Source organism: Nyctibius grandis, chromosome 3, assembly GCF_013368605.1.
Source record: "Nyctibius grandis isolate bNycGra1 chromosome 3, bNycGra1.pri, whole genome shotgun sequence".
In the NCBI taxonomy this organism is placed as follows: domain Eukaryota; kingdom Metazoa; phylum Chordata; class Aves; order Nyctibiiformes; family Nyctibiidae; genus Nyctibius; species Nyctibius grandis.
In genome coordinates this window covers 28,308,788-28,333,788 of record NC_090660.1, presented here as the reverse complement: position 1 = coordinate 28,333,788, position 25,001 = coordinate 28,308,788, and the positions used below count along the sequence as shown (strand labels likewise).

General features: G+C 36.4%; 1 protein-coding gene across 1 annotated transcript in view; it reads right to left on the bottom strand.

Annotated features, from left to right (window-relative positions):
- The window catches only part of DNAH5 (dynein axonemal heavy chain 5), a 136,622-nt gene that overhangs the window by 88,812 nt on the left and 22,809 nt on the right, over positions 1-25,001 (bottom strand). Inside the window, 20 exon segments of the mRNA XM_068396901.1 lie at positions 359-522; positions 1,254-1,407; positions 2,224-2,423; positions 2,893-3,133; positions 3,965-4,203; positions 5,183-5,245; positions 5,911-6,129; positions 6,783-7,018; positions 8,542-8,743; positions 10,254-10,378; positions 11,796-11,895; positions 11,978-12,168; positions 12,975-13,217; positions 13,467-13,629; positions 14,728-14,873; positions 16,160-16,331; positions 18,043-18,249; positions 22,863-23,184; positions 23,956-24,041; positions 24,764-24,871. Of these exon segments, the coding sequence (XP_068253002.1) occupies positions 359-522; positions 1,254-1,407; positions 2,224-2,423; positions 2,893-3,133; positions 3,965-4,203; positions 5,183-5,245; positions 5,911-6,129; positions 6,783-7,018; positions 8,542-8,743; positions 10,254-10,378; positions 11,796-11,895; positions 11,978-12,168; positions 12,975-13,217; positions 13,467-13,629; positions 14,728-14,873; positions 16,160-16,331; positions 18,043-18,249; positions 22,863-23,184; positions 23,956-24,041; positions 24,764-24,871 (3,581 nt within the window).

Here is a 25,001-nt window from a genome sequence, read left to right as displayed (position 1 = left end):
GCTATTTAGGTCTCTCATGCTGAATTTCTCCCAGATGCATAAAGAGTCTGAACAGGACACACAGATCTAGACTGCCTTATGGATTTAAACTAGGCTGAAACAACCTTTGGTTTCAGCAGAGACAGACAGTGAGTGATAGCTCAATCACAAATAAAATACTTATCAGTGAGTTGCTAGCAATTTCTCTGTAGGTGTTGTATCACCCTTCTGACTTGTTTGCTCCGTTCAGCTGAATTCATTGTAGAATAAAAACAAGATCTTTGCAAAGTCCATGGGACAGTACTTGAGCAATTGCTCTTTCCCCAGTTACACAATTCACAACTATCTGCCCAAGACCATGCTCTTGTAGTAATCTTACCCTGTGAGTGACTTCTGACAGATTTCAAGCTGTTCTAGTAAATGTGGTAGTAACTGTCCCATGATTTCATCTCCAATGCAGCACTGAACAACATTAGGTGTTTCATGAGCTCGGGCCATGATCCTCACCCAGGATTTATCAATGTTAGAGAAACGCTTTGCTTCCTGTTGATACATGACGATGAATGTGGAAGGAAAGAGATGGAGGAAGGAAGAAAGAAGAGCAAAAAGGCACTTGCTTGGAGAATTGGCAGTAATTTTTTAATTACTTCTTTAATTAATTGCGGTAATCTCACCAGTAATCTTCTCACTAGTAATACTGTGTCCAAATTCTAAAGATTTTTCAGCTTAGAAAAACACAAATCATTCTGCTTACACAATACAACTTATTTTATACTTGACTGTCAAGTCTGCTATCTACTCTCTCTTTCAATCATTCTTAGAGAAAAAGACAGAAAACTCAATATGGTTGAATTGTATGCTTCAAATTTGAAGACTTTTTTCTAAAAACTAAAGTTAATTTTTAATTTGAAAAGCTATGTAGGAATGTTTAAGCTAAGGATTCCTAGGAAAACCGTACGTACTACTAGGCTAGTAGTAGGTACTACTAAGCTAGCCTAACTAGGCTAGGCTACTACTAGGCACAACACTTAAAAACATACTGGTTAACAATTTTACAATCTAGAAATAAAAAACATCAACTAGCTCACAAAATTTTATTATTCTTTCTAACACAATACTTCTGTTGGCATTGTTTACCTAATTTCTTAGCAAGGCTAGTTTCGCTAAATACCAAAAAAATGAAGTTTATGTTACTGCATCAATTATGACATCACAGTTAAGTTTTATTCTTAAAATGTAGAAAACCAAACTGAAAAGAAGGCATGTCAGAAAACCTTTGGAAGCTGCTTTGCTATGTCACCACCAACAAAAACAGCTTCTAAATAAATCCACAAGTTCTGCACAGTCATCCAGTTCTCAATGATATCTGTTGTGTTGGAAAGATAGTGCACCCATTTCTGAATCTGCATCTTGAAGGGTGTGTTGTATCTAAAATAAAAAGAAGACACTTGCCTTATTTCAAGAAGGAAACAAGTCTCTTGAAAGCCAGCACATTAGTCATAAGGATGAGGAATAATTTTGCTGTTTATATCTTTGTCAAGTGAAAGTATAAAAATCTACACTTGATTCAACTAGTTAGCAGCTATAAACCTAATCAGCTCCAGCTTGCTTCTTTGTACACATGGTGCATAGTATAGCTCTGATCAAACAGATGCTGAACAGGAGCAAGATTTCAATTTCACTCCAAGGTAAAGTGGTTTCAAAAAGGGACTATGCAACATCTCGAAAGTTGCAAGACTCCCAGAGGTCGTTATCAACTGAACCCTTGCTTTTGAACATCTGCCTGATGATCAGGTTCTGTGTTCCTTATTTTATCTGCAGGCTTTGGCATGTGAAACCAGACAAACTGAAGCTCATTTTCACTGGGATTTTCAGCACCTTCGGCATGAAGCAGTGACTTATCACAGGGGGCAGAGTAGCAGTTCCCGTAATGCCCGTAGTATGCCTGCCACAACCAGGCATGTTCCCCTTTACTCTCATCACCACTTTCTTGCATCAATGAAAACTGTCCAGTTGGTTATTCAGGAAGTCTGAACTGCATCCACATGTTTTCAAAAGAACTTATTGGAGGGATACAGACAATAAGAACTAGTCCATGAACAGTTCAAGGACAAGCAAACTCTTAGTTTTTATCTAGACATTTATTTTCCTTCTCCTCTGTGAAAGATAGAATTGTTCAATAAAACAAAGTCTCTTGCTGATATTTTTATCTCCCCTCCTCCCCACTTTTCCTGTTACCTTTACCTGTTACTCATGAGAGAGCCAAGAATCATCAAGCTGTCCTCCATGGCAGCAATTGTTTCTGATGTGCTGTCACCTCTTAAAAGAAGTTCCCCACGGGTTTTAAAGTTTGCGAAGATAAATGTTTTGTTGTCCCATTCAGCTATCACTTGTTTTAACTTCTGCTCAATATCTCTCTCCTTCACAGCACTTATGCAGATATCCTTTTAAATAAATAGGATGTCAAGACAAGCTATGAATGGTTCAAGCCTCTGGATACAAATCTAACTTGTATTTCCTTTAACCCTACTAAGGCTGAAGAGCAACTATTTATTCAAGCTGAAAGATCTACAGACATATGAACACCATAGCTAATAATCTGTATACCACATCATGATATGGCCAGCTTTGGGGGTAATCAAAGAATAATATAGTGATTACTTTTCACATCTTTAATATTGCAAAGCAAGGCACCCTCACAAATTAACTCTTGGGCCAAGTTGCATGATTTAAAAAGAGGAGCTGACACCACAATATATTTGTGTCATTATTTTATACAGATAGCTGAAGTGATAGTTCATTTCTCTGTTCTTTCTTTAGAAATATTCTGGTTTCCTTCTTACTACTGTTACTCCTACACTATTCAAGCATATTGCTTTGTTTCATGCATCCATTTCTCTTCCTTCACAATACCTCTATTTCCTCTTTATATCTTAACAGTGGAGCTTCCATTATATTCCTCAATTTGAATGTTTCACTTTCCACATCAAAGCTGTGTTCGGTGAGATCTGTTATCCGCTTCCAGTGCCGAGGCATCATTGCTTTACTTGACATACGCTCAAGCAATGGGCAACATTCACTGAAGTCGTCAATGGTCTTCTTCAGGTCAAAAAAGGCCTGCCATTCCTTTACACCACGAGGAAGCTTATGGCATCTATGTAGAAATAATGTAAGCTTTTTCAAACAGTTTCAAATATTCTTTCTGTTACCCATTTAACCACAGTATAGGGTTTTAACAGCAGACCACATATCTTCTTAATTCAGGTTACCTGCACTTTGAAGATTCTGTATGTGATTCTGCGTGTGAGAAAATCTGTTTCCAGTCTATTTCATTGACTGATAGCTGGGCAGGCATCTACAGGCTCCCTTAAGGAGTGTATCTGCATAATTCTAATACGCTTTGTCCAGGACATCTTCAAAAACAATTGAACGACTTTACATCTGGATTTCATCTTTTGGTGAGGCTCATGATATGCACTGCTCTGTGCTCTAGAAAAAACCCTGTTCCTCAGAACATGCAGGTTTTATTATTTAAATCATTTGATTCCTGTTTTGATGAAAAGTTCAGCTTCTATGCGTGCAATATATCTCATTTTGTAGGAAAAATATTCAGCAATTCACTGACTTGCCTTAGACATCTAGGGTGGATCTGTCTCTCATGAAAAATAATATTACAATAAACAAGTGAAATTTCCCTTCATGAACAAAATAAATAGCAATTTTAACATACACTCCAATCTCATAAAAAAAAAGTTAACCAATAAGCTCTCTAAGGAACAATAATCCTCAAGACTTACAGTCTAAACTGACTCCTTTATTTTATGATGTTGGTAATGGATATATTCTTCAATTAAAATTCACGTTTTTCATGTTTCAATGAACAGATACATGCTCAGATATGATTACTGGTGCTAACCAATTACAATCATATTTAAGAAGTAACAAAAGTATTTTAGGCATCTTTACCACAGCAGCAGTTTCTCACCTGTTCTGAAACTCCAGAAGTTCACTGTTAATTTTTCCAGTGTCTAATTCTGACCAAAGAATATCATAGTAGCCACTGACTGTGTCAATGACATTGTTATATAGATTATAAAGCTTCTGCAACAAATTCAGTTGCTTCTTTATTTCAAGTAGCTGAGGATACCGAGTAACAGGCAAACCAAAAAGATCTTCCCCACCAGTATAAGTAATATATTTCCGAAAAAGATTATCAAATCGATTCTAAGAAAGAAGAAGAAAATGATTGAATTAAATAACTAAATATTCAAGATCTGGCATTATGCTTAGAGCTGCATTAGTGATTAAAATCTAGTAAATACTAGAAAAATATACAGGAGATACTAACAACTTACACTGTCAACAGTTTTGTCAACAATTTTAATGAGAAAAGTAACTTTTAGTTAGCTTGGAGGCACATCTTTAGAAGTTGACAGGGAGGCCACGTACTCCATGCAGCACAGTAACAGAACAATAAATGCTAACCTTGCACTTGAAAGAGGTGGAGCATGACATGCAAAGCAAAGCAAGGTGGATGCAGCAAATTCTACCTCTCCAAATATGCTGTGCAATTCTTTTATTGAAGGGTTGATGTAAGAATTACTACTGTTTAAGCAGCAAAGAAAAACAAAATTTAATTGTCAATTGCAATATAACTGAGAGAACATAGTAGGAAGCCAAATGAATAGCACTGTGGGAAAAGGAAAATCATTATAAGTCATCATTAGGGGAATAGAAATTAATCATGGTACAAAGAAACATTTCAACAGGAAAAACAGGCAGTTTAAATGGAAATCTTTAAAATTATTTAAAAAAAAAAAAAAAGAGAGGAGAGAGGACTAAGACTGGGCAGAATTTTATTCATGAAGAAAAGACACAATAACAAACACAAGAACAGCCTATAGCCAAATACACTAAACGTGAGAGTAGGCTTTCATCAGGATACTTGAAACTAATACTTATTACTCATTATCTATGCAGCCTTTCTTTTAGCTCCTAAAAAAATCTAATTTTAACTGGCATTCCTTGCAAATGCATAGAAAAAATACCAACTTAGCTTTCATTACGTTAAAACAGACTTTGCCCAGTCAGTAATCTTATGTATCAATGAAAATCAGTTCAACTACTCTGATTCATTCTCACAGCCTTCAGGTATTAGTTTACTAGCAATAAGTATTAAGCAATGGTCTAGAATTAACAGTACCTGAAACATAGTAAGCCTGTTACTGGCTTCCTGAGGCTCTAAACCAAGCACCATTGGCCCATTCTAAGAAAAAAATAGTAGTGAATTTAGAGGATGAAAACAGCCACAACTTATTTCTAATCAGTGTTTTCTAAATGCTAAACTCAAACATTACATCCAATAACAACCGAGCCAAGAGGTCACAGTTACCTACTAGAACAAGCACTTTACTTAAAAATAAAAAAGGAAGAACAAAGAAGACAATTAATTGTATTTTAATACAGGAGTTTTCATAACAGTGTAAAAGCTAGGAAATGGTAGCTCCTTTTTCAAGTAAAAATCAGCATTACTTAGAAGATGATACAAGACTGGTTCAGCTTGACTCATTTATATTCTACTGAGAACGAATATAAAAGCTTAAGTCATTATATCCAACATCAGAAAACTCTTATTACATTCTAACATAATTTCTCATTAATCCCCATCTTCACATTTGTTCATGCTGTTTATCATAAACCCTAAATGTCTCAAGTCTTAGTCTTTAAGAGCTGATTACCAGCATTACATACTTTAGTCACATACAAAAAATAACCAAAGCTTGCCCTGCACTGAAACTCAAATACCACATTAACAAGAATAAACATATTCTTCAGACAGTAGAGGCATATCCCGTTAACTAGGCAACTCCACAATCTTTCCATGCTCCCACTGCTCCTCAAAATCTCCTCTAATACACCACAAACACTTGCCTGATTGTAATCTGAATAGAACTGTGCACAGTCTTCAGTAAAAGTCTTCACGGTCCTAATAAGCTCTCCTTTGAAGTTTGGCTGCAAAGCAATGAGCTCATTCTGCACTTCATTTGCACGGACTAGCAGTTTTTCCCAGGAGTAGTGCAAAGTGTCAACCTTCTCTGTCTCTTCCTTGGCCACAAGTAGACCATATTTGCTTAACATAGCATAGGATTCCTGTCAGAAGGTTGGATCAATATACACAAAATGGTAACTGAAGTTAATTTTACACATATATGTATGCTAACACTTCAAATTTTTAAGAACAGAACGATTTGTCAGAAAAAGAAAATCTGTTCTTTTTGCATAGCAATTATCACAATCTGGCAAACCAACACCCACCTGGAAGAAACATCAAAATGAAAAAGTGGAATTATTTCCATTTATGTTTTCCAGTTTGATCAAATTGCAGACAAATTGCAAAAATGGAAACATAACTATCTGTCTGCCACCCCACTATGTGGAAAATATGTCAACCTCCATCTCAAAAATCTGAAACATGATTCCTTGTGCCTAGGGACTCGAGCCTCCTGCTTGTAGTTTAGGAATCCTTGGCTAGCACGGCTTTTGCCTTGGCTCCACATCACGTGGCAAACCAGGATAGGTCTTAGCAGGAACTTCCAAAATGTCATCTCCAAAGAGATCCCATTACCTATGACAATTTCACAGAGTTCCACACAAAAAAGGTTTACAGGAACACAACAGGTCTGCCACCCAACATTTAACACATATTAAATCATACCTATTCAAAGTGCACTGTTAAGCTTTAACCCAGAAAATAATTGCCCTGTTGTAACAAGACCCATACGTGCGACCTTCCTGTTAACTACCTCAATCGGCCCAACTTGAGAGTCTATGGAGATCTGTAGTTCTCTGATCTCTTTTAAAGCTGACATGGCTATTCTTATATCATCCAGATCCTTGATGTGGCGATTTAACTTCTTGCCAGTTTCCTCTATAAAAGTGAATATTGCTTCCATCTCTGTTCGGTACTTCTTATTACAATGACACCCCAGCAAAGTCATCCAGGCTTTGGTTTCTGCTCTCAGTGCTAGCTTCAGATCAGCTAAAAACATTGAACAAAGAATAGATATTTAGATATTATAGATATTTTTTAAGAGGTACTTTTAATCTTTTTTCAAAATGTGTTCTCTTCGCTCCCAGTTCTGTTTTTTTCAGTCTCACCATCCATGCACAGAGAAGATGAAATCACATTGACACCTTTGAGTGGTTTATAAGATTGCTTACAATTCAGGATTGCTTTCCTCCTAATCTTCTCAGAATATGTCATCTTTCCAGTAGGAAAGATGAGGCTGGACTCCACACTTGTCATCTTGTTTATATATCATGATACACATTTCTGTACTACACATCACTAACAAACTGGTTAATATTTTCATCTAAGTCTAAAACCTTTTCAAAAATTAATCTTTAAAAAAAATAACGGGGGGTGGGGGAAGAGTCTGATTTTGGAAGCTGAAGAAACAGAAAGTTTGATCTGACATTTAATGAAACCAAAAGGCCCATCAACCATTTAATTTTTATAAGTTTTATCTGTAGCATCAGTGGAATCAAGTGACAGACATTTAGAGAGAAAATCAAAGTCTTGCTGAGTTGCTGCCCAATTTTGCAACAATCCAGTCCATTTCTCTAAAGCTCTGCCATTAAATTCAAATTTCTTCCACACAGTTCTCAACAGAAGAGTCAAAAAACAATACCAACACAAGCATTACATAAAAGTTTAGCTGGATATAATATCAACCCTGTTACCTATTCATTCCTTGTGTAAATTTCACTTGTGTGTCTTCCTTTTTACACAGTGCCTCTTCCCATGCTTAGCTCTTCACATCTGATGGTCTTTTGGATTTATTAAATATCAGAATTACCTCACCCCCATTGAGTTTCAACAGCCAGCTTGTTTCTCCAGTTTTTTGCCTTACGATATAATCAAAGACATTTTGTTGACACTCTTTCCTAATGAAGAAAACATTCCGCTTCCTCAGATTTGACATCCACTGCAAAATCAGTTGCATGCATTTCTCACAGTCCATCACAGTTCCCAACCGTCCTTTCTGTTACACTGGTGTAAAATGCTTATGCAAAATTTAGTTAGGTGATGTGGAACCTGAGCTACAAAAAAGTAAAGATTGGAGGCCTGGCTTTCATGGCAAAAAGGGAATCAATAACAATATGCATGTTTCACTTAACTAACTGTTAAATAGAAGGCTTTTCAGCTGTCTCATTACATGCAAACAGGCAAGGAGAAAAGCAACATAAACATATCATCTTATTCCCATAAAATAAGTACCTATGGGGGTCAGAGACAGAAGGATAGGCAAACATCTACCATGCACCACATAAGTGAGCATAAGTATCCAGGTGGCGGAAGAAACTCCAGCTGAGCCTCACAGATACCCTTGTATTAGTGTTTTGCTTGCATGCATTTACAGCCAGAACAGCAATCAGCCATTCTCTTTCTCCTTTCCATCTTTAACCTAGTTCACCCATCCAAAACTAAGCACCATCTCTCCTTCCTACAGGAATCAGAAAGTATATGTCTCTAGTGAGAAGTGGAAAGCTGAACTCTACCAGTGTACAGTGCAATAGCTCCCACGCAGATGTATTCAGGCTCAGAATTTATTTTCAGCTCCAAGTCTTGGAAATTCAGAATTTCAGATTCAAATTTAGAGAGTAATGGGTTTCCCATCATTAATTTATCAACCGTTTCCTCCTTGTCCCTCTGCCATATATGGTGGTAACAACTAAAACTCTCCAAAGCTGTAAGAATTTCCTGAAACACATTAGAAGTTCAAAGAAAGATTCTCAGCATTATATGTATAGCATCCATATAATTTCTTAGCATCTGCTCATTAGAATACATTAAGAACTCCATAGTGGAGCAGGTTGCATCACCTCACTAAACAGAAGGCTGCCTGTAAATTTATGCTAAAGCAAGTTCCATTAGCAAACACAAGCCTTGCCCGGAACTGTATGCTAATCACATTCAATTTGTCAAATCAGTTACAGTATTTTCCAATGAAGTGATTCTTCAGTCAATAAAATCCTAGGAATCAGTAGGAAGTAAAATACTCCTTTAAGACTAGGATACAGTACACTTGTCCTTCCCTACCACTTATTGGACTAGCAACTGAAACCTGAGCTCCAGGGCCCAACATAACAACAACAGTAACTCAGTTCATTCTTGAATAATGAAGTTACAAGACAAATTTTTTTACCTGTATGACTTTGGTGATGTTAACATTAAATTCTATACTTAATTCAGGTATCTTTGATTTGAATATTGTTTAAAGAGTGTGCAACAGTATTATTTTTCTGGTTCTCAAGAATTCGGGAAAATGTCACACAAAGTAAAATCATCATCACTTCAGCTAATTAAACAAGTAAATGAGAGGTGACTGCTACGAGAGATAACCCACATCATGACTTATGATAAACATAGTGCTTGCAGGCATTTAAACCTGGCTAAGTGATAAAAGTTTCCAATTACAAAATATTGAGTATCAAAATACCAAGATGACTATCGACCACTATCAACTGCACTTTAGTCTTCAGCACAAGCCTGTATGTCATTGTGCTAGTTATGCTTTAGTACCACCGAAGTTACAAGGCTTTGAGTCAAAAATTTCCACCTGGCAAGGCTCCATTGTAAGGTTGGACTGGCCCCAGGAGGAACTGATGCAGAGTTCCCCAAAGAAATATCAGTTCAACACCTACAGTTTACTAGAGAGCACATAGAATAAGGGCAAAGAAATGATGCATATCCCTTAAGCTATCTCCTAACTTCCAGTAGAAAATCCTATTCGGCACTTTACAAATGCCAAGCTGACAGCCAGTTTTCTTCCAAAAACCTTCATAAACTCTTCATAGTGGGCCAGAAGTCATGCTGGCTTCATTAGAATTTCTGTGTGAATAAAACTGTATTTAACACACTTGTTCAATTATTACCAGTTCCATATTAAATACACTCAACCCAACTATACCTGGAGTTTTTTATGATGTTTTGTCAATTGGAGATATGTTTTTAATCAGACCTAAGTTTTACTTTATGTAATATTCAAAACCTCATAAATTTTTGAACAGAGTACACGTAACCCATGTTACACTTTCAAAGCACATTTGCAAGTTTGCAGCAACATGTTTTCCATTCACCATCCTACATGTTTTCATTCATATGTTTAATTACTGCTTTAAATGTCTACTCTTATAGCCCAAGGATATTAAAAGTAATACATTAATATCCCTTGGATAGTGATATTAAATTAACATCTTGATTGTCTTACCCTTTTTGTAGAATTAATAGCAGTGCTGAGTAAAGATACTAATTTAATAATTTCTTTGTTCTCTGAAACACTCTTGTAGTAGTTCTGGCTTTGCGCTGGATCAGACAAACTGAGTGATGCTGCATCTGACACACTATCTATAAAGGCAGATTCAAATACAAAAGCAGTTTTAGGACAGACATATTGTTTAGGCCAAGCAAATTCCTATAGACAAAAATGAATTACCTATGTTTCAATAAGCATGCATTTTAAAGTTAAGTGTTCTCATTAATCAAAAAGTCAACTAGAAGTCTAGGTGGCCAATATAATTCCCACAAATTCACAGATCTCTCCATTTTAGGAAACTTATTTCATCGAGGTACTCTGTCAAATTTGGAACAAGTCTTTGGAACACATCTTTCAAATATAATCTTTCTTTTTCTCTCACCCCTTCCCAAGGTTTACCCTGTACACTTCACCTAAGTGATTTAATGGTAAGTCAGCACTGAGCAAATCCATAAATATTTTTATTCTCTGAAATAATGTGAGGCAGACCTCAACTGACAATTTGAAATATAAATTAACATTAAATCCGAGAAGATGATCATAGCCAGTCCTCCAAAGGAAAGAAAGATAAAAGGAAGGTCCATGAGTTAGCAAATACCCACAAGACTGAAATTACCATCGTTTCTTATTTCATCTCGGGCAAGAAAAATTCTTAATTTTGAAAGAACAATTTCATTTCTTAACCAGTTCAGGTATTATTTTCCTACTTTTTAGGCATATAAGAGGGAGCTAACCTAAAAAGACTCAATATATTTTTGACGTACCTGAAGTACAAAGTAGAATAATTAATTTGGCTTGATTCTAAACCATTTCAGACAAGAACAACCCAGCAACCAAAGATACTATCTTAAATATCCTTGAATTAATGCCTTCAATAACTTAATTCCATGTCTAATCACAAACCAGATTAAGTTAAAATCCTTTTAGAAATTTTAGTCTGTTCAATCCTCTACACAATCCTCTCTCCACCAATACTGAAATTTATATAGATATTTCTATTCAATACCAGGTTTGTGTAAGTTCAACTTACCCTTCTTAAAGGAATTTCAGCACAAGTTTTAAGATGCCACTTGAACACGCCAAGTTACAAACCACACTGGCAAATCATGAAAGACTTTTTGTGTAGCGATAGTGACTATAATTGTTTTCCAAACACATTCACAGTTTCTACTGTGCTGCCCAAGCTAGAATCCTAACAGCTTTTCACATGGTGCAGGTAGAACTCAAAGCAGTACAACTCTCCGAGAGGCACAAAAAAATCCCCTTACTCAAATCCACACAAAGACAAGTATCTTCAGGCAAGTCTGGTTTCTAACCACAAAGGGAAGCCCTGGCATTGTTATTATATCCTATTTCTTCTCTGAGGTAGTTTAAAAATCTATAAAGTCTTCGTTCTACTGCTTTTGATGCATTTTGTATTTAATATCCTTTAATGCATTCTGTATAAATCATATTTACCTAACATTCAAATTGAGTCATGTCAGATTTTATCATTACCATGGATGTTTTTCTTTCCAGTCTCTTCCATTTCATCATCAGAATTGCCATCTCTGCTCTCACACTGCAACACAGCCACTTTTCTCTCTAACATTTTCTTCTGGGGAAGAAATAAAATTTCATTTTTTATTTGCAGTAGTTTTGAAACATTAGTTTTAAGTAAGGGTGTTAAAGACACAAACCTGGGATATTCTCTCCTTACTCCACTGTCCAACTCCTTTCATTACTTTCACAATACTATCTACAGCTTTATTAAGCGTCTGCTGTACCTCATCCAAAGAGGGTGTCATGATGATATTAGGGATAGACAGGTTAATACTAGTCTTAATTATAGGATGAGCACTTTTTTTCTGCTTAGAAACATTGTGATTTTCTAAATGAAAGACAAAAAAAAAAAAAGGTTGTTCACATTTTTTTCAAGATGTCAAACTAGGCATTGTAATGATATAAACCAATATATATAACCTAGTGTTGAGTATTGAGTGCAATTTCTTAAGGAAAAAAAGACTCCTGAGTAATTTACAAGATGTATTGGTAAAGTCTATAGCAGCACAAGCAAAAACTAAGTGCCATACTATTTCTCTCCATGAAGCTCCTTCTCAACTTATTCTGTGCAGCTAAACTCTGTTTAGCAGAAAATTTTGTTATCTGGGTTGTACTCCCAGCCAGCATATTAAATTGGGCACAAAAACCCCTTAGAATCTCATACTATTGCATGCCTTATATGCCTTTATTTTTGTTTCTTAAAGGTATGTAACAAGAAAACACTTCAAAAGAGTGTTCCATCATAATGTACAGAAAGATCTGAAGGTAATTAGTGAGAGAAAGAGAACACACCTCTTTCTCTATTGTTTTTTCATATAGTTTTATGTAAAAGCCAAGGTCAAACAGGTAACCACTTATCAAGTCCTGCTCCAAATACAACATCCAGCTTCAGAACAGTACAGTCAGCCCTAAGAGAAACAGCATCTCAATGACACATTCCTGCTGTCACACGAAAAAAAAATTCCTTTGGAAATATACCACGTTACCAATTTTGATTTAACAAGATAGCTTATACAAAGTCCCTTTGTTTTTCTCTCTTTTACGTATATGGCTCTTTTTTATATAGTTCTGGGATATTACATTTTCATATTTCTTTTTATAAGCTAAGAAAGCAAAGTACTGCAATACAGCCACCTAAGAAGTTGATCATGGAAGATGCATGGATGCGCTTGCGTATGGTCTCTAGAGTGTTTCGAGTGACTTTCAAAAGGGCATCAACATTACGATGACTGAAGTAGGAAAGCAGTTCATTGGCTTCTTCCTCTAGCATTTCTAAATCTGTTCTCTTCCTCTTTGCTGGAGGAGACAGTCCAGCCCATATCTCACTGGAATTGCGGGAGGAAGTCAAGCTTTTTGATCTTCTTTCCTTTTCTGTTGCTAAAACATCATAAATCTGGTTAGTTAACTTAAGAGATTTGAAAATACAATAAAGCAACACCTCCACAGGGCATCTGAAATACAGCTAAATTTTACAGAAGTGCAGATTATACTCATTTGTAATCTGTACCTCAACGTAATAGTCCAATACTGATTGATACTTTAATCAGCTAAGCTACAATATTCCCCAACACATACTATCAGAGGCAAAAGAAACATAAGCACAGAGCTACAATACTATCTTCTTACCTGTATTTTTTCCCCTTATTTCACCAGCGGGTACAACTGACTTCTTATCTTCTTTTCTAATCTGTACCTCACTGTCAAGTAACATGTTAATTAGCTCATTAGCAGCATCTTCCACCAGTGAGCTTTTTAAATGTAAAGTCCGAGAACCTTTCAAACAGAGCTCCTGTTATCAAACCAAAACAGACATATGTTCTTATCTTCCCGGTTCTCATGTCTATTTCACAGTCATAGCAGCCTTTATTAACACAAATGTCAAGGCCTCAGATTTGTGAAAAACAAGATCAATACATAACATTATTTTTAAATTGGTTTGTTCCAAACTATTTACTGTTGTATTCTTTGTTGTGCCAAACGAGACATAATAAATGTCTTTCAAAATTGCTGTGGCTTGTTTCCTAAATCATGTGACTCATCCATAGGTAATATCATGAATCAATGTTTATAAAGGCTAGTTCCATTAAAGGGCTCCCAAAAGCAAGTGCTTCTTAATTTTCTTAACTTTGCAATGTAGACATGGAAGACTTAACCTTTCTTTTAACCATTGCCATTTTACATTACTTGGCTGTGCCATGAAGAGTATTAGCCAATCATGCTTCCCATTTATAGCTAGACAGGAGATAAAATCTATCAAAAGCTGTATTTATGACTAGAATAAACATGAAAATTATTAACTGGGGGGAGAAGGAACCGAAGAATGAGATTTAATAAAATTCAGAAATATATTATTGTGAGTTTTTTCTTTAATACTTATGGTAAAATTGATCAAGTATGCTTTAGTCAACTATAATTTTTAACTATAATTGCCTTTTAATTTTTTTCTTCTTTGAGTTTAACAAAGATATTCAGTACACAATTATTTCCATGGTATTTACTCTCCCAGGCAATGAAATGCACTTGTTACAGAGCTATTCACAGGCATCAGATGAGTAATTCCCTTATTTAAAGGCATTAACAAGCAACAATGACAAAAAAAAAAAGATACTATCACAGAGCAAAAACCTTAACTTGACTGATATCAAAGCATAAAAAAAAATCATATAGTAGTGGCTTGACATTAATAAGCTCAGAAAATAACATCCCAGGTCTCAACGTATTTTTGTTCCTTTTTAAGGTTCCAGCCAAGCAAGTGGGGATCTCCTTACTTGAGTTTCCCACACATGCTTCATTAATTCTGCTTTGTATTTATCTCATAAAAAAAAAATGGAAAATATCTTAATTCAAAGTAATTGAACTCTTCTTTACAAAACTTTTATCTAATAACCTTAGTCTTTTGGAGAAATTCCTCACAGCTCAGTGGTTCATCTTCTGGCAACTTACAGAGTGGCACTCTATTCATTTCTTGAAGGACAGCATCAATACGAAATTCAACCAAGTCACTCACTCGATCAAGCAATAACTCCAGCCCAGCTTTTGAAGCAAACAGAAGATTCAAGACAAGCTTAAAAGTTTGAAACCAATAGTCTTTGCAGAGTCCTGCTTAAATTTTTACTTCAACAAACTATCCTATTCAATTTTATATGAATTCTACACCTTAAACAGCTACTTCAAACATCTAAACTTTTATGGCAAGGTTCACCACTGAAATCATAGTTAATTTTTTGCATAACATATGCTCATCTAGCATATGCTATCCATATCCTAAAAGATAATAAGCAAAATATTACAAATATCTATAAGATGAGCTTGAAGTATATGCATTTCAAGCACAAAGACATTAAAGTTTAATTGAGGTCCAGGAATACTATTCCTTCTCCTCTAGCTTGAGCTAGTTACCACTTGGAAAACCTCCTAGCAACAGAAACTTTTGACAAATAAAATGTCTATACTTCAAAAAAATATTAGAAGCCGAATAACAGTTAACAGAAAACAATCACTAGAATTTTCACAGCTTAATAGCAATTTGCTTTAAATGCTGAAATTGAAATAGCAGCAAGGTGCCTGTTCCAGACTCAAAGTACTTGTACTATTCAAAATTAAATTGAGTGCAATGTCAGGTTAGCATCCAAAATGCATTTTAATTTGCCATTTCAACTAAAGAAAATTCCCACTACAACTACACATCATTTCGAAAAACAAAATCTGTTTGATGTAGTAATTAAGCTGAAGCAAAAGGAACTTGGTATCTTCAGAAACAATACGCACCTCAGTGCATTCTTGTGATAATCTTTTGAAAAGACTACAAGCTCATCTGTTTTCTAAAGACTTTGCCCAAGATGTGTGTTCACTAGTTTTAAAAAGACTGATGTTAAAAAAAAGGTTAATATGAAAAGCTGTTGAGCAGTGACAGTGTCAACTCAGTCGAGATATTATTCCCTGAGAACTCATTTTGTACATTAGAGAAACAAAAGGCAAGATTAGGAAAAGTCTCAAACCTAGGAGCTCTTTTAAAAAGTAGCTATCATTCTTTGAATTCAGAATACACAGGATCTTTTGCACACTACTTTATGCTTGGTTTAATCCTAACTGCTTTCCCATCCATATTAGTAAAAATTTGACAAATATGCGAGACAAAAAGAAGGTGGTGTTATAAAGCAGAGGTTTCATGAAGTACAGAACTGGTGAAAATTCTGATTTCTTTCATGTATAAGTCAATTAAGTGCAAATCATATAAAGGATAGTAAGCTTAATAATATAGCTTACATTTATATAGAAACAAACAAGTAGAAGTTAATGGAAGAAGGTAAGTGACTTACCTAGCTTGTGAAAAACTGTATTAATATATTTCTCAATATTCAAGGATGTCCAGGTCAGTAACATCAGACCTGGCTGGATAGCATCATCTACATTTGCTAACCAAGGAGCCATCAGTTGTTCAATAGGGTGTTGTATTTTCAGTTTAATTCTTTTATATTCTGCCAGCATCATCTGAAATAAAGAGAGAATTAAAGCATTAGTTAATATACACTGATTCCAACCTCTTCACATACACATATTTATCATAACTTAAATTAAGAAAAGTCCTCTGGATATACATCACTGAAATTATTAAGAAACAATAATTAATTGTTTGGGAAATGTTTTAATTATTTTTGGCAAAGTTCACTATTTGTTGCACTGTATAATAATGCAAGTACTACTTCACGTGGAACTTCATTTTTATAGATTGTACTGGTTTTGGTTGGGATGGAGTTAATTTTTTTCATAGTGGCTTATATGGTGCCATGTTTTAGATTTGTGACCAAAACAGAGTTGATAACATACCGATGCTTTGGCTATGGCTGAACAGCGCTCATAGAGCATCAAGGCCTTTTCTGCTTCTCACACTGCCCCGCCAGTGAGTAGGCCGGGGACACACAAGAAGCTGGGAGGGAACACAGTTGAGCTGACCCCAACTGACCAAAGGGATATGCCATATCTACGGCATAATGCTTAAAAATAAAAGCTGGAGGAAGAAGAAGCAGAACATTCAGAGCTATGGCGTTTGTCTTCCCAAGAGCTATGGCGTTTGTCTTCCCAAGGAACCATGTTACAGCCTTGTTTTCCTGGAGATGGCTGAACACCAGCCTGCCAACGGGAAGCAGTAAATAAATTCCTTATTTTGCTTTGCTTGCTCATGCAGTTTTTGCCTTCCCTATTAAATTGTCTTTATCTCAACCCACATGTTTTCTCTTTTAACCTTTGGATTCTCTCCCCCATCCCACTGCAGGAAGTAAGCAAGCATCTAATGTGATGCTTAGCTGCCCATCGGGGTTAAACCACAATGTAGAAAAAGGTTTGCAAATTTCAGTCTCTAAATGGATGTTCCAGGAGGCAAAAAGCCCAAGGAAAAAAAAGGCATCCAAGTGAACTTTTCAGCAGTTTTATCAGGCCAACCTTACCAAAACTTTAATATGGTATTTGGTTTCTAATGCATCTTTAACTCACTGATCTAGTTTCATATGTTTTGCAAAATACAATCCTTGCAATAACTTCATGACTTAATATGACTTTTTTTTCTCATTTAAGAATCAAGTAGCTCTTTGAAAGTATAGTTTTCTGGACACCTATCTTTGAATCCTCATCTTGAGCCATCAAGAACCTTGTCTGTCCATAGGCAGACAAAATGATCCAAAGGATTTAAAAGATGAGAGAAAGCGAAGTTTTAGCTTCTCTTTTTTAAACTAGCCCACAGACACCTGTGTAAAACACTGGTGCAGGAACTACACTGCTACTTGCTGGATGCTTTGCATTTTTTAAAGGCATACCACCCATTCCTCCATCCCAGCCATCCTCTCAAAACAAAATGTATCCAACGTTGACTCCATTATCAGATGAGAAATAAATTGCTTATAATTTAGAAAGCAGGCCACAGAGCGAGGCATCTTGTAAGCCTCCTTTCCTCCCCATCCTCATATCTTTCCAAGCTCTACAGAGCTTCCCTAAACCCATGCATCTTTGAAGTGACTTCACAGAAAATATAAAGCAAATAAATTCTTTGAAAAAGTGCCTCAAAACAGTCATAACGATAAAAAAAATAGATTTGCCAATGTTTTCTTAATGCATAACAGTTGATCTTTATTTTTTCTCTTCCATGTGTACAGAACCTAGACATCTTAATGTACTCTACACATACATAAAATAAGTAAAATTAACCCACATGCAAATTGTTGATGATCTTCTTATACCAGTCTCTCTTCAGTTGAATAATACTTGCAAATGGTGGAATTTCAAGACACATGTGAGTCATACAATCTGTTTCTCTGATTAAAGTTAATATTTGAGGGTCAAAATTCACAAATAATTCTCCTGTTTCTGGAGCTTTTACCAAGAGAGATGCTTGAAGTCCTCTTTCGGTTAATTCAATCTGCAGGAAACAAAGTCATCATTCCTGATCAGACAAGCCAGTACAACGAAATACTTTGTTTTGGACATAAATATCACTTTGGCAGATACTAAAATCAGGTATTGCTCACAATAAAGATTGATATGGTACAAATCAACAACAAAAATTTATTAACACAATCTGTATGCACCCAAATGCTTAATAATCAAATAAACTGTTCTTTATCTGACAGATATTTTTCTGTTGGTTCTTGGATATCATAAGCTGCATTCCACAGTCCAACATCAAAAGCAGAGCCATAGACTTTCTAACTTCAATCCTCTTAAATCTGAACTCTTATTTCCTTAAAACTTACTGCACATTCTGCAATAAGGCTGCACACAACCTCCTCAATGAACTAAATTATTCTTGGATAACTTCTTCAGATATCTTTTGAATAAACTTATCCTCATTTCTCCTTTCGTTTGTTTTCCACTACCTAACAGGTATACCACACTCCAGTCTTAATCAAACTTCCAATTATATCCAATCTCTGGGCAAATTTTTAAAAATACTAAAATTAACGTTTATTATAGATTTTTTTTTAAATTCTTAAAAGAGAAGCCTAATCACACTATTGGTTTAACTGCCTTACTTGAATATTAGAATACCATTTGTTTTCCATGTAATTAGAAGGGAGAGCATTCATAAGACCACCACGCGTGGAAAATTTGGCTGATACCAGGAAGAAGTCATGCCTTAGGTAGGGAAACCTTTCCTACATGAAAAACTTTGCTGCTATTCCTATTTTCCAGTTGTCCTTTTGCTAATATAATTTTATTGTTCTTTATTCACTTCTCTAATTTCATGTATCACATTACATTGAGATGAAGCTTGGTTTTAAGCAATAGTTTCATAACCCATTGATTTCTTTCAGTGTACTTTTTTCTTTTATTATGGAACACACTGAAAATTTGCACCCCCTTTCTATGTCTAAAATCTAGTTGAGATTATTGCTTGCTTCAGCTGCATCGTGTATTATCATGACATTTTACACAGCATTTTTCAAGAAATCACCTAATCAAGTTTTGTCAGTGAAGCTGTCATGTTCTATCCACTAGCATCAAAGTCACTCGGCACAGCTGCCTTAAGTAGAAGCTGAATTTTTTTCTGCAAAGTTCACCAGCAAATCTTACTGCACTCTTCTTTGGACTTCAGACTCGTTATTGTCACTATCAATCTCTTCCTCTCCCATTTATGGGGTTTTTTCATGCAATTTTCATTATTAAGGCAACAGAAATTGGTAACAGACATATGGGGCACATTGAAGGCAAAAATGTTACACTTCCATAGAATTATAGTAACTTTCACACTTGTGGGATTTTTATTATTTTAATATGTCCAAGTTGAACATCATTGGCTATAGCACAAAAAGAATGGCTTTAAATCTTATGCTATTAATAAAAGTCGGTAAACAAGGTGGTAACCATTCAGTAATAAACAGGCAAAAGGAGGAAAAAAATGTCTGGAAATATCAGAAAATGCTACTAAACTATTGCCACTGTATGGAAGAATAAAAAGCAGTAGGAGCTACAGCCCTATTTCTGTTGCATTTGTATTCCCCACAGGACACTTGCCCCCCTCTCGTTTTTCTTTTGTTCAGGAGTAGAGCAGGAGCTCCACCTTGTGTTCTATGATACTGATGTCCACATCAGTCTGCACTCTTGTTGCCACAAGCAGAGAGAAGAGACTCCTGAACAGTAGTCACTTTTTTTTGCCATATCTGGTTGACAAGTGCATTGATGTTGAAGTGGCTATACTTTTCATGTATTTTCAAGGCATCTGTGCTCGTTTCAAAAACTTGAAATTGTGTTCAAATCCACCTCCCTTTGTTCCCACCTAATGAATACAAGGTTGGAGTAGGCTTAGCAAGTTTATATGGCTGCCAAGTGTGATTTGACTCTGCCATAGAAGAAACTAGATGCTTACTTTTAGCACAGATGAGAATCAGATCACAGATCACTAGGCCCTCACAAAGAAAGGCATCAGTTCAGGGGAGATGCCTTGGATGTTACGGTCATTTTGTAAAAGATGAAAGGAGAATGTACTTGACTGCTCCGTCAAGGCACGGTACATGTCAGAAAATTGGATCACTAGATCGCCTTGCCAAAGGAGACAGATGTAGCCCCACAAGAAGCATACATCCTCCTTAGTCTTTATAGCAGAGACAGGGAAAATGTCTTTAAAGTGCCCTGGCAAGGACATGATATTAGCAGCAGGTACAATTCAGTGAAAGCTATCATCAGTATACTTGGAACGATGCAGGTATCCAGCACAGTACTGGCATCAAAACAGAAACTGAGTCCAAGACAGAAACACTAAACAAATGCCAAAGGCTTACTGAAGCATCACAATTCCTCTTCTACAAAACATGAGGGACACACATACCATACCAGCTCTCTGTGAAGAGCACATGAAATCAAAGATGGGCTTCTCAAGTTACCAGAATAAGCACTTGAAGTTAAAGACATTTCTAAGTAGAGCAATGGCAATTTTCATTACTTCCCGGGAGGAAGACCAATTATACGGAGGTCAATAGTGCCAAACTTAGATCTGATACACCTGAAAAATAATCTAACATGACAGAACAGTTGAGGTAATACTCTTCAGGTTCCTTCATTCCCAACTGGCAGTCAACATCAGATTAACCATCAGTAACATATATCCAGCACCAGAGCCAAGGCGGTCTGAACACAGCGTATTATACAACCTCTAATATTGTAGTCACTTCTCCTTTTTTAGTATACCAAACTGACACAAACACTCCCACAACATCAGACCATCAAATCTGATGCTCCTTTAAACCTTCATGGCAAATGCAAGTGTGAACGGGGAAGGAAGAGTCAGGAAACCTTACTATATTCCGATTGGACAAGAGACAGCAGGAACCTCTGGTCTCAGGTCTGGTGTAAGATTAGCTCTGAGAAGAATGATAGTTATCAGCACCAGAGATTTTCACATTGTACAAAAGCTGGGGCTGAGCTCCAAGAACAAGAGGCAAATGCACTGATAATTGTGCCACCACCTTCAAAACAGTCATCTGGAGATTCTGATCCTTTTTGGTATTTGGGAGGCTGAGGCTAATTTTTCTACAACATTCTCTTTGACAAGGCTACAAAGAAACTGGAGGTGGAAAATATGTCAATAGTATAGTAGAAACTTGCAGATTTCAAGGCTATGAAGTAGTCCCTGCAGAAGCCATCTGATAATATGAAGGTAGTCAGAGGTTCTATTTCAAAACTCAAGAGGGCAAAATCAGTCAAATGAGATTTAGAACTTAACGTAAACCATGTTTTCTGAAGAATATTCAGACTACCAAGTGTTCTGCCTTACCAAATGGTTGATAGGAAATTAAATGGCTCTATACTGTGCCTGGCTGGGATGGAGTTAATTTTCCTCACAGCAGCTTGTATGGTGCTGTATTTCAGATCTGTAATCAAAACAATGCTGATAACGTACTAATGTTTTAGCTATTGCTGCACAGTGCTTGCACAGCATCAAGGCTGCCTCTGTTTCTCACTCTGCCCCCTGCAGTGAATAGACTGCGGGGGGCGGGCGGGGAGGGCCACAAGAGGTTGGAAGGGGACAAAACCAGGCAGATGTCCCAAAATAACTAAAGGGATATTCCATGCCATACAACAACATGCTCAGCAATAAAAAGGGAGAGACAGAAGTTGAGGGGGTTAGCCATCTTTTGCTCTGGAACTGGCTGGACATTGGTCTACTCATGCGAGGTGGTGAGTGATTGCCTTTCCAACACTTACTTTGTTTTCTTTCTCTCTTTCTCCACTTCTCCTTCACTTATTAAACAACTTCTTATCTCAGCCCACTAGTTTTCTTGCTTTTACTTTTCCTTTCCTCTTCCCTGTCTCACTGCAGTTGGGTGGGGGGAAGTGAGCGAGCGGTTGCGTAGTGCTCAGCTGCCTACCAGGGTTAACCCACAACGGGCTCAAAACATACTTGTGCACTGAGTACGCTATTAATTCTACAAGATGCTCTGTCTGTTGAGACTGGATGCTTTTCACATGTACATTCCCTAGGAGCATACTCATGGATTATCACTCAAAAACCAAATCCATACTGTCCAGTCCAGAGGAAACCTCTGTGTCTGCTTTTACCTTAAGCTAACCAGCTGACAAAACTCTTCTCCCCACACATGATTTTCTTGCACCAGAGTCAGTAGTATATGGCAGAGACAGAGGGGCAGCTAAGGCTACCACTGAATCTTCATTATGATTTCCATAATATATATTTTTCATTATAACTTCTTAGTTATAATGAAGGTCTTTCAATTGCTCCTAAATTCAGCTACAGGCAGTACAGGCACTGTTTATTCATAGAAACACTTTCTTATAATGTACCTTTTCTTATTCCATCCCTCACTTAAGAGGCATCCTAAGTCTAGAGCTTAGCATACCTGACTATTGCTATTAACCAGAGATTCCTTCACACTGCTGTAACCTTTTTTCTTCACTGAGGCCTGAAACAACAGGAATCCAATCTGGTCTGTAAAACTAGATGTTATTAGTCTATCAACAACAAAAATCCACCACTTTTTTTTAAAGAAATATCCTAATCAAAATCAGCTGGTTTACCTGCTGCAGCCATCCCCTGTGGTAGATCACCTCAAACTCCATAAGAACTTTTGCTACTTTGTTGTAGTTGCGGATTATGCGCTTGCCATCTGGTGTGTGCAGAACAGTTGGGTGCTGCTGGAAAGACTCCATGGGCTCCTGGATCCTGTGGAATAGGTGGCGTGCCCACAAGATCTTACCAGCTATTGGAGGCAGATTACGAGCCAGTGGAGGGTCCTGCTTCTGCCTAGTGTAGATCTTACAGACTGTTTCTATGTCATGACCATAGTTCTGAAGTATTTTCTGATACATTTCATCAATGCCAAGATTCGGGATTAGTAATCTGCTTAGAAAAATAATAAGCATTAAAAATAACTCCTTCAATACTTCTGAAATTCATCTGATGCATTGTTGGAAAATACAGTCGTTCCAGATTCCCTTGCATTCTTTAGAAAATAACTACTTTAGCAGCACTTTTCACTAAAGCTTGAACAAATGCTGTCACAACCTGATTCCAAGCAACCAAGATTTAGACCTGATGATAAAAGTTTCCAAGTAAGCCTACACATTTTCTGTTTTGTCACTGTTTTCAAACACTGAGCTAAAATTATGTGCAGCAAACTGTAACCAATTCACCACTAGCAGTCTACTCCATTAAACAGAATATTATAAGAAAACTGATGCAATAAAGACTGAGGCTGCTTTGCAACAATGTGAATTTATCAAGACAAATTTCACTGTTTCTTATTACAAGCATTTTACTCTCTCCTAGCTGCACTGTGGCAATAAATTAATGTCACTGTTCAAGGACAAAGCTAAGGTAAATATGCTAACAGCCATAAAGTATTCCTGTACTTACGTTAATTTTGAAAGATGAAGTTCAAAGTCCACTTATATTTTGCGTTTTCTGATACAAAAAAATGTGTTTTATCCATCCATACTGCTGAGGAGACATCCCTTAACACAGCTGAACAGTTGAGTGAGAGGAGGTTGAGTTGCTCTTTGTTTGTACTTAAGGAGACACCTCCTGCTCTACTCCCCCCCTTCCCATCATCCTCAAAGAGTTATTTCCATTGCCTGGCAGAATTCTAGCAATCTAGATAGGACATAGTACCTTTCAAATTTCTTCAACATACTCAGTGCTCTTTCAGTGTTCAGAATATTTTCAAAGGTGATGTCCATGAAAATCCTTAATTGATCCTGAAGGAGAGCAAATAATTCTACAGCAGAGAACCATGTAAGCCACGCACCTCAAATGTGTCAGATATTATTTGACAGGATTTATCATGCACTATATTAGAACACACTTTGTTTATGTGGAACTAACCTCAATAAGTACCAATTTTTCCATTCTTCCTTCCCTCATGAATTAAACAAAATACAACCAACTTGCAAGGTATTTTCTTTCCAAGTTCCCTCTGTAGCTGTGCAACCAACAAAAGCTTTTGTACCCTCAAATGTTCCACCATGCTGAGAGCGCTCAACAAATGCTTGCTTACCTCTTTGGCAGCCAAAGTGAGCCAAGCATTTATTTTATTTTTTTTCTTCTACAGATACCCTTTCCTTCCACCAACTTGTGATTTCATGACTATGGAAAAGTTAATTATCTAACTTATTTGTCCTATGCTCCCATTCACCCAATCATCCATTTTTATGCTAGCATTCTTGCTAGCATAACTTCCAAACAAAGTACAGTAATGAAAAATCTTTTCATTGGAGGCCCTCTGGCCTATTCCATGAAACTGAAAGTTAGATAATAAATGCAAACTTTAAAGGGGAGATACATTAGAATAATTTTTCAATTTCAGAATACAAACTTTGAGATTTGCATAATTTGTTTGGTGGTAACTCAGACAGAGGTATTTTTGTTTTCATAAGCATTCATCAGTAAATTAAATTCTTATTTGAACCATAAAACCTACATGAAGATCATTTATCTCTTTGCAAAACTCTTCATAGTCATGGTCAAAATCAGTCTTCCGTTGATCCAAGAAATTGTAATGCTTTTTCTTCATGATGTCAACAATGCTCTAAACAGTTTCACAGAAAAAGAAAATTATCACCAAAAAATTGTCTTAACAAAAAGACTTACCACACCAAAATATTTACAACAACGGGCTCTGCATGTTCACATTTTACCTTTGCCATTAGTTACCAGTA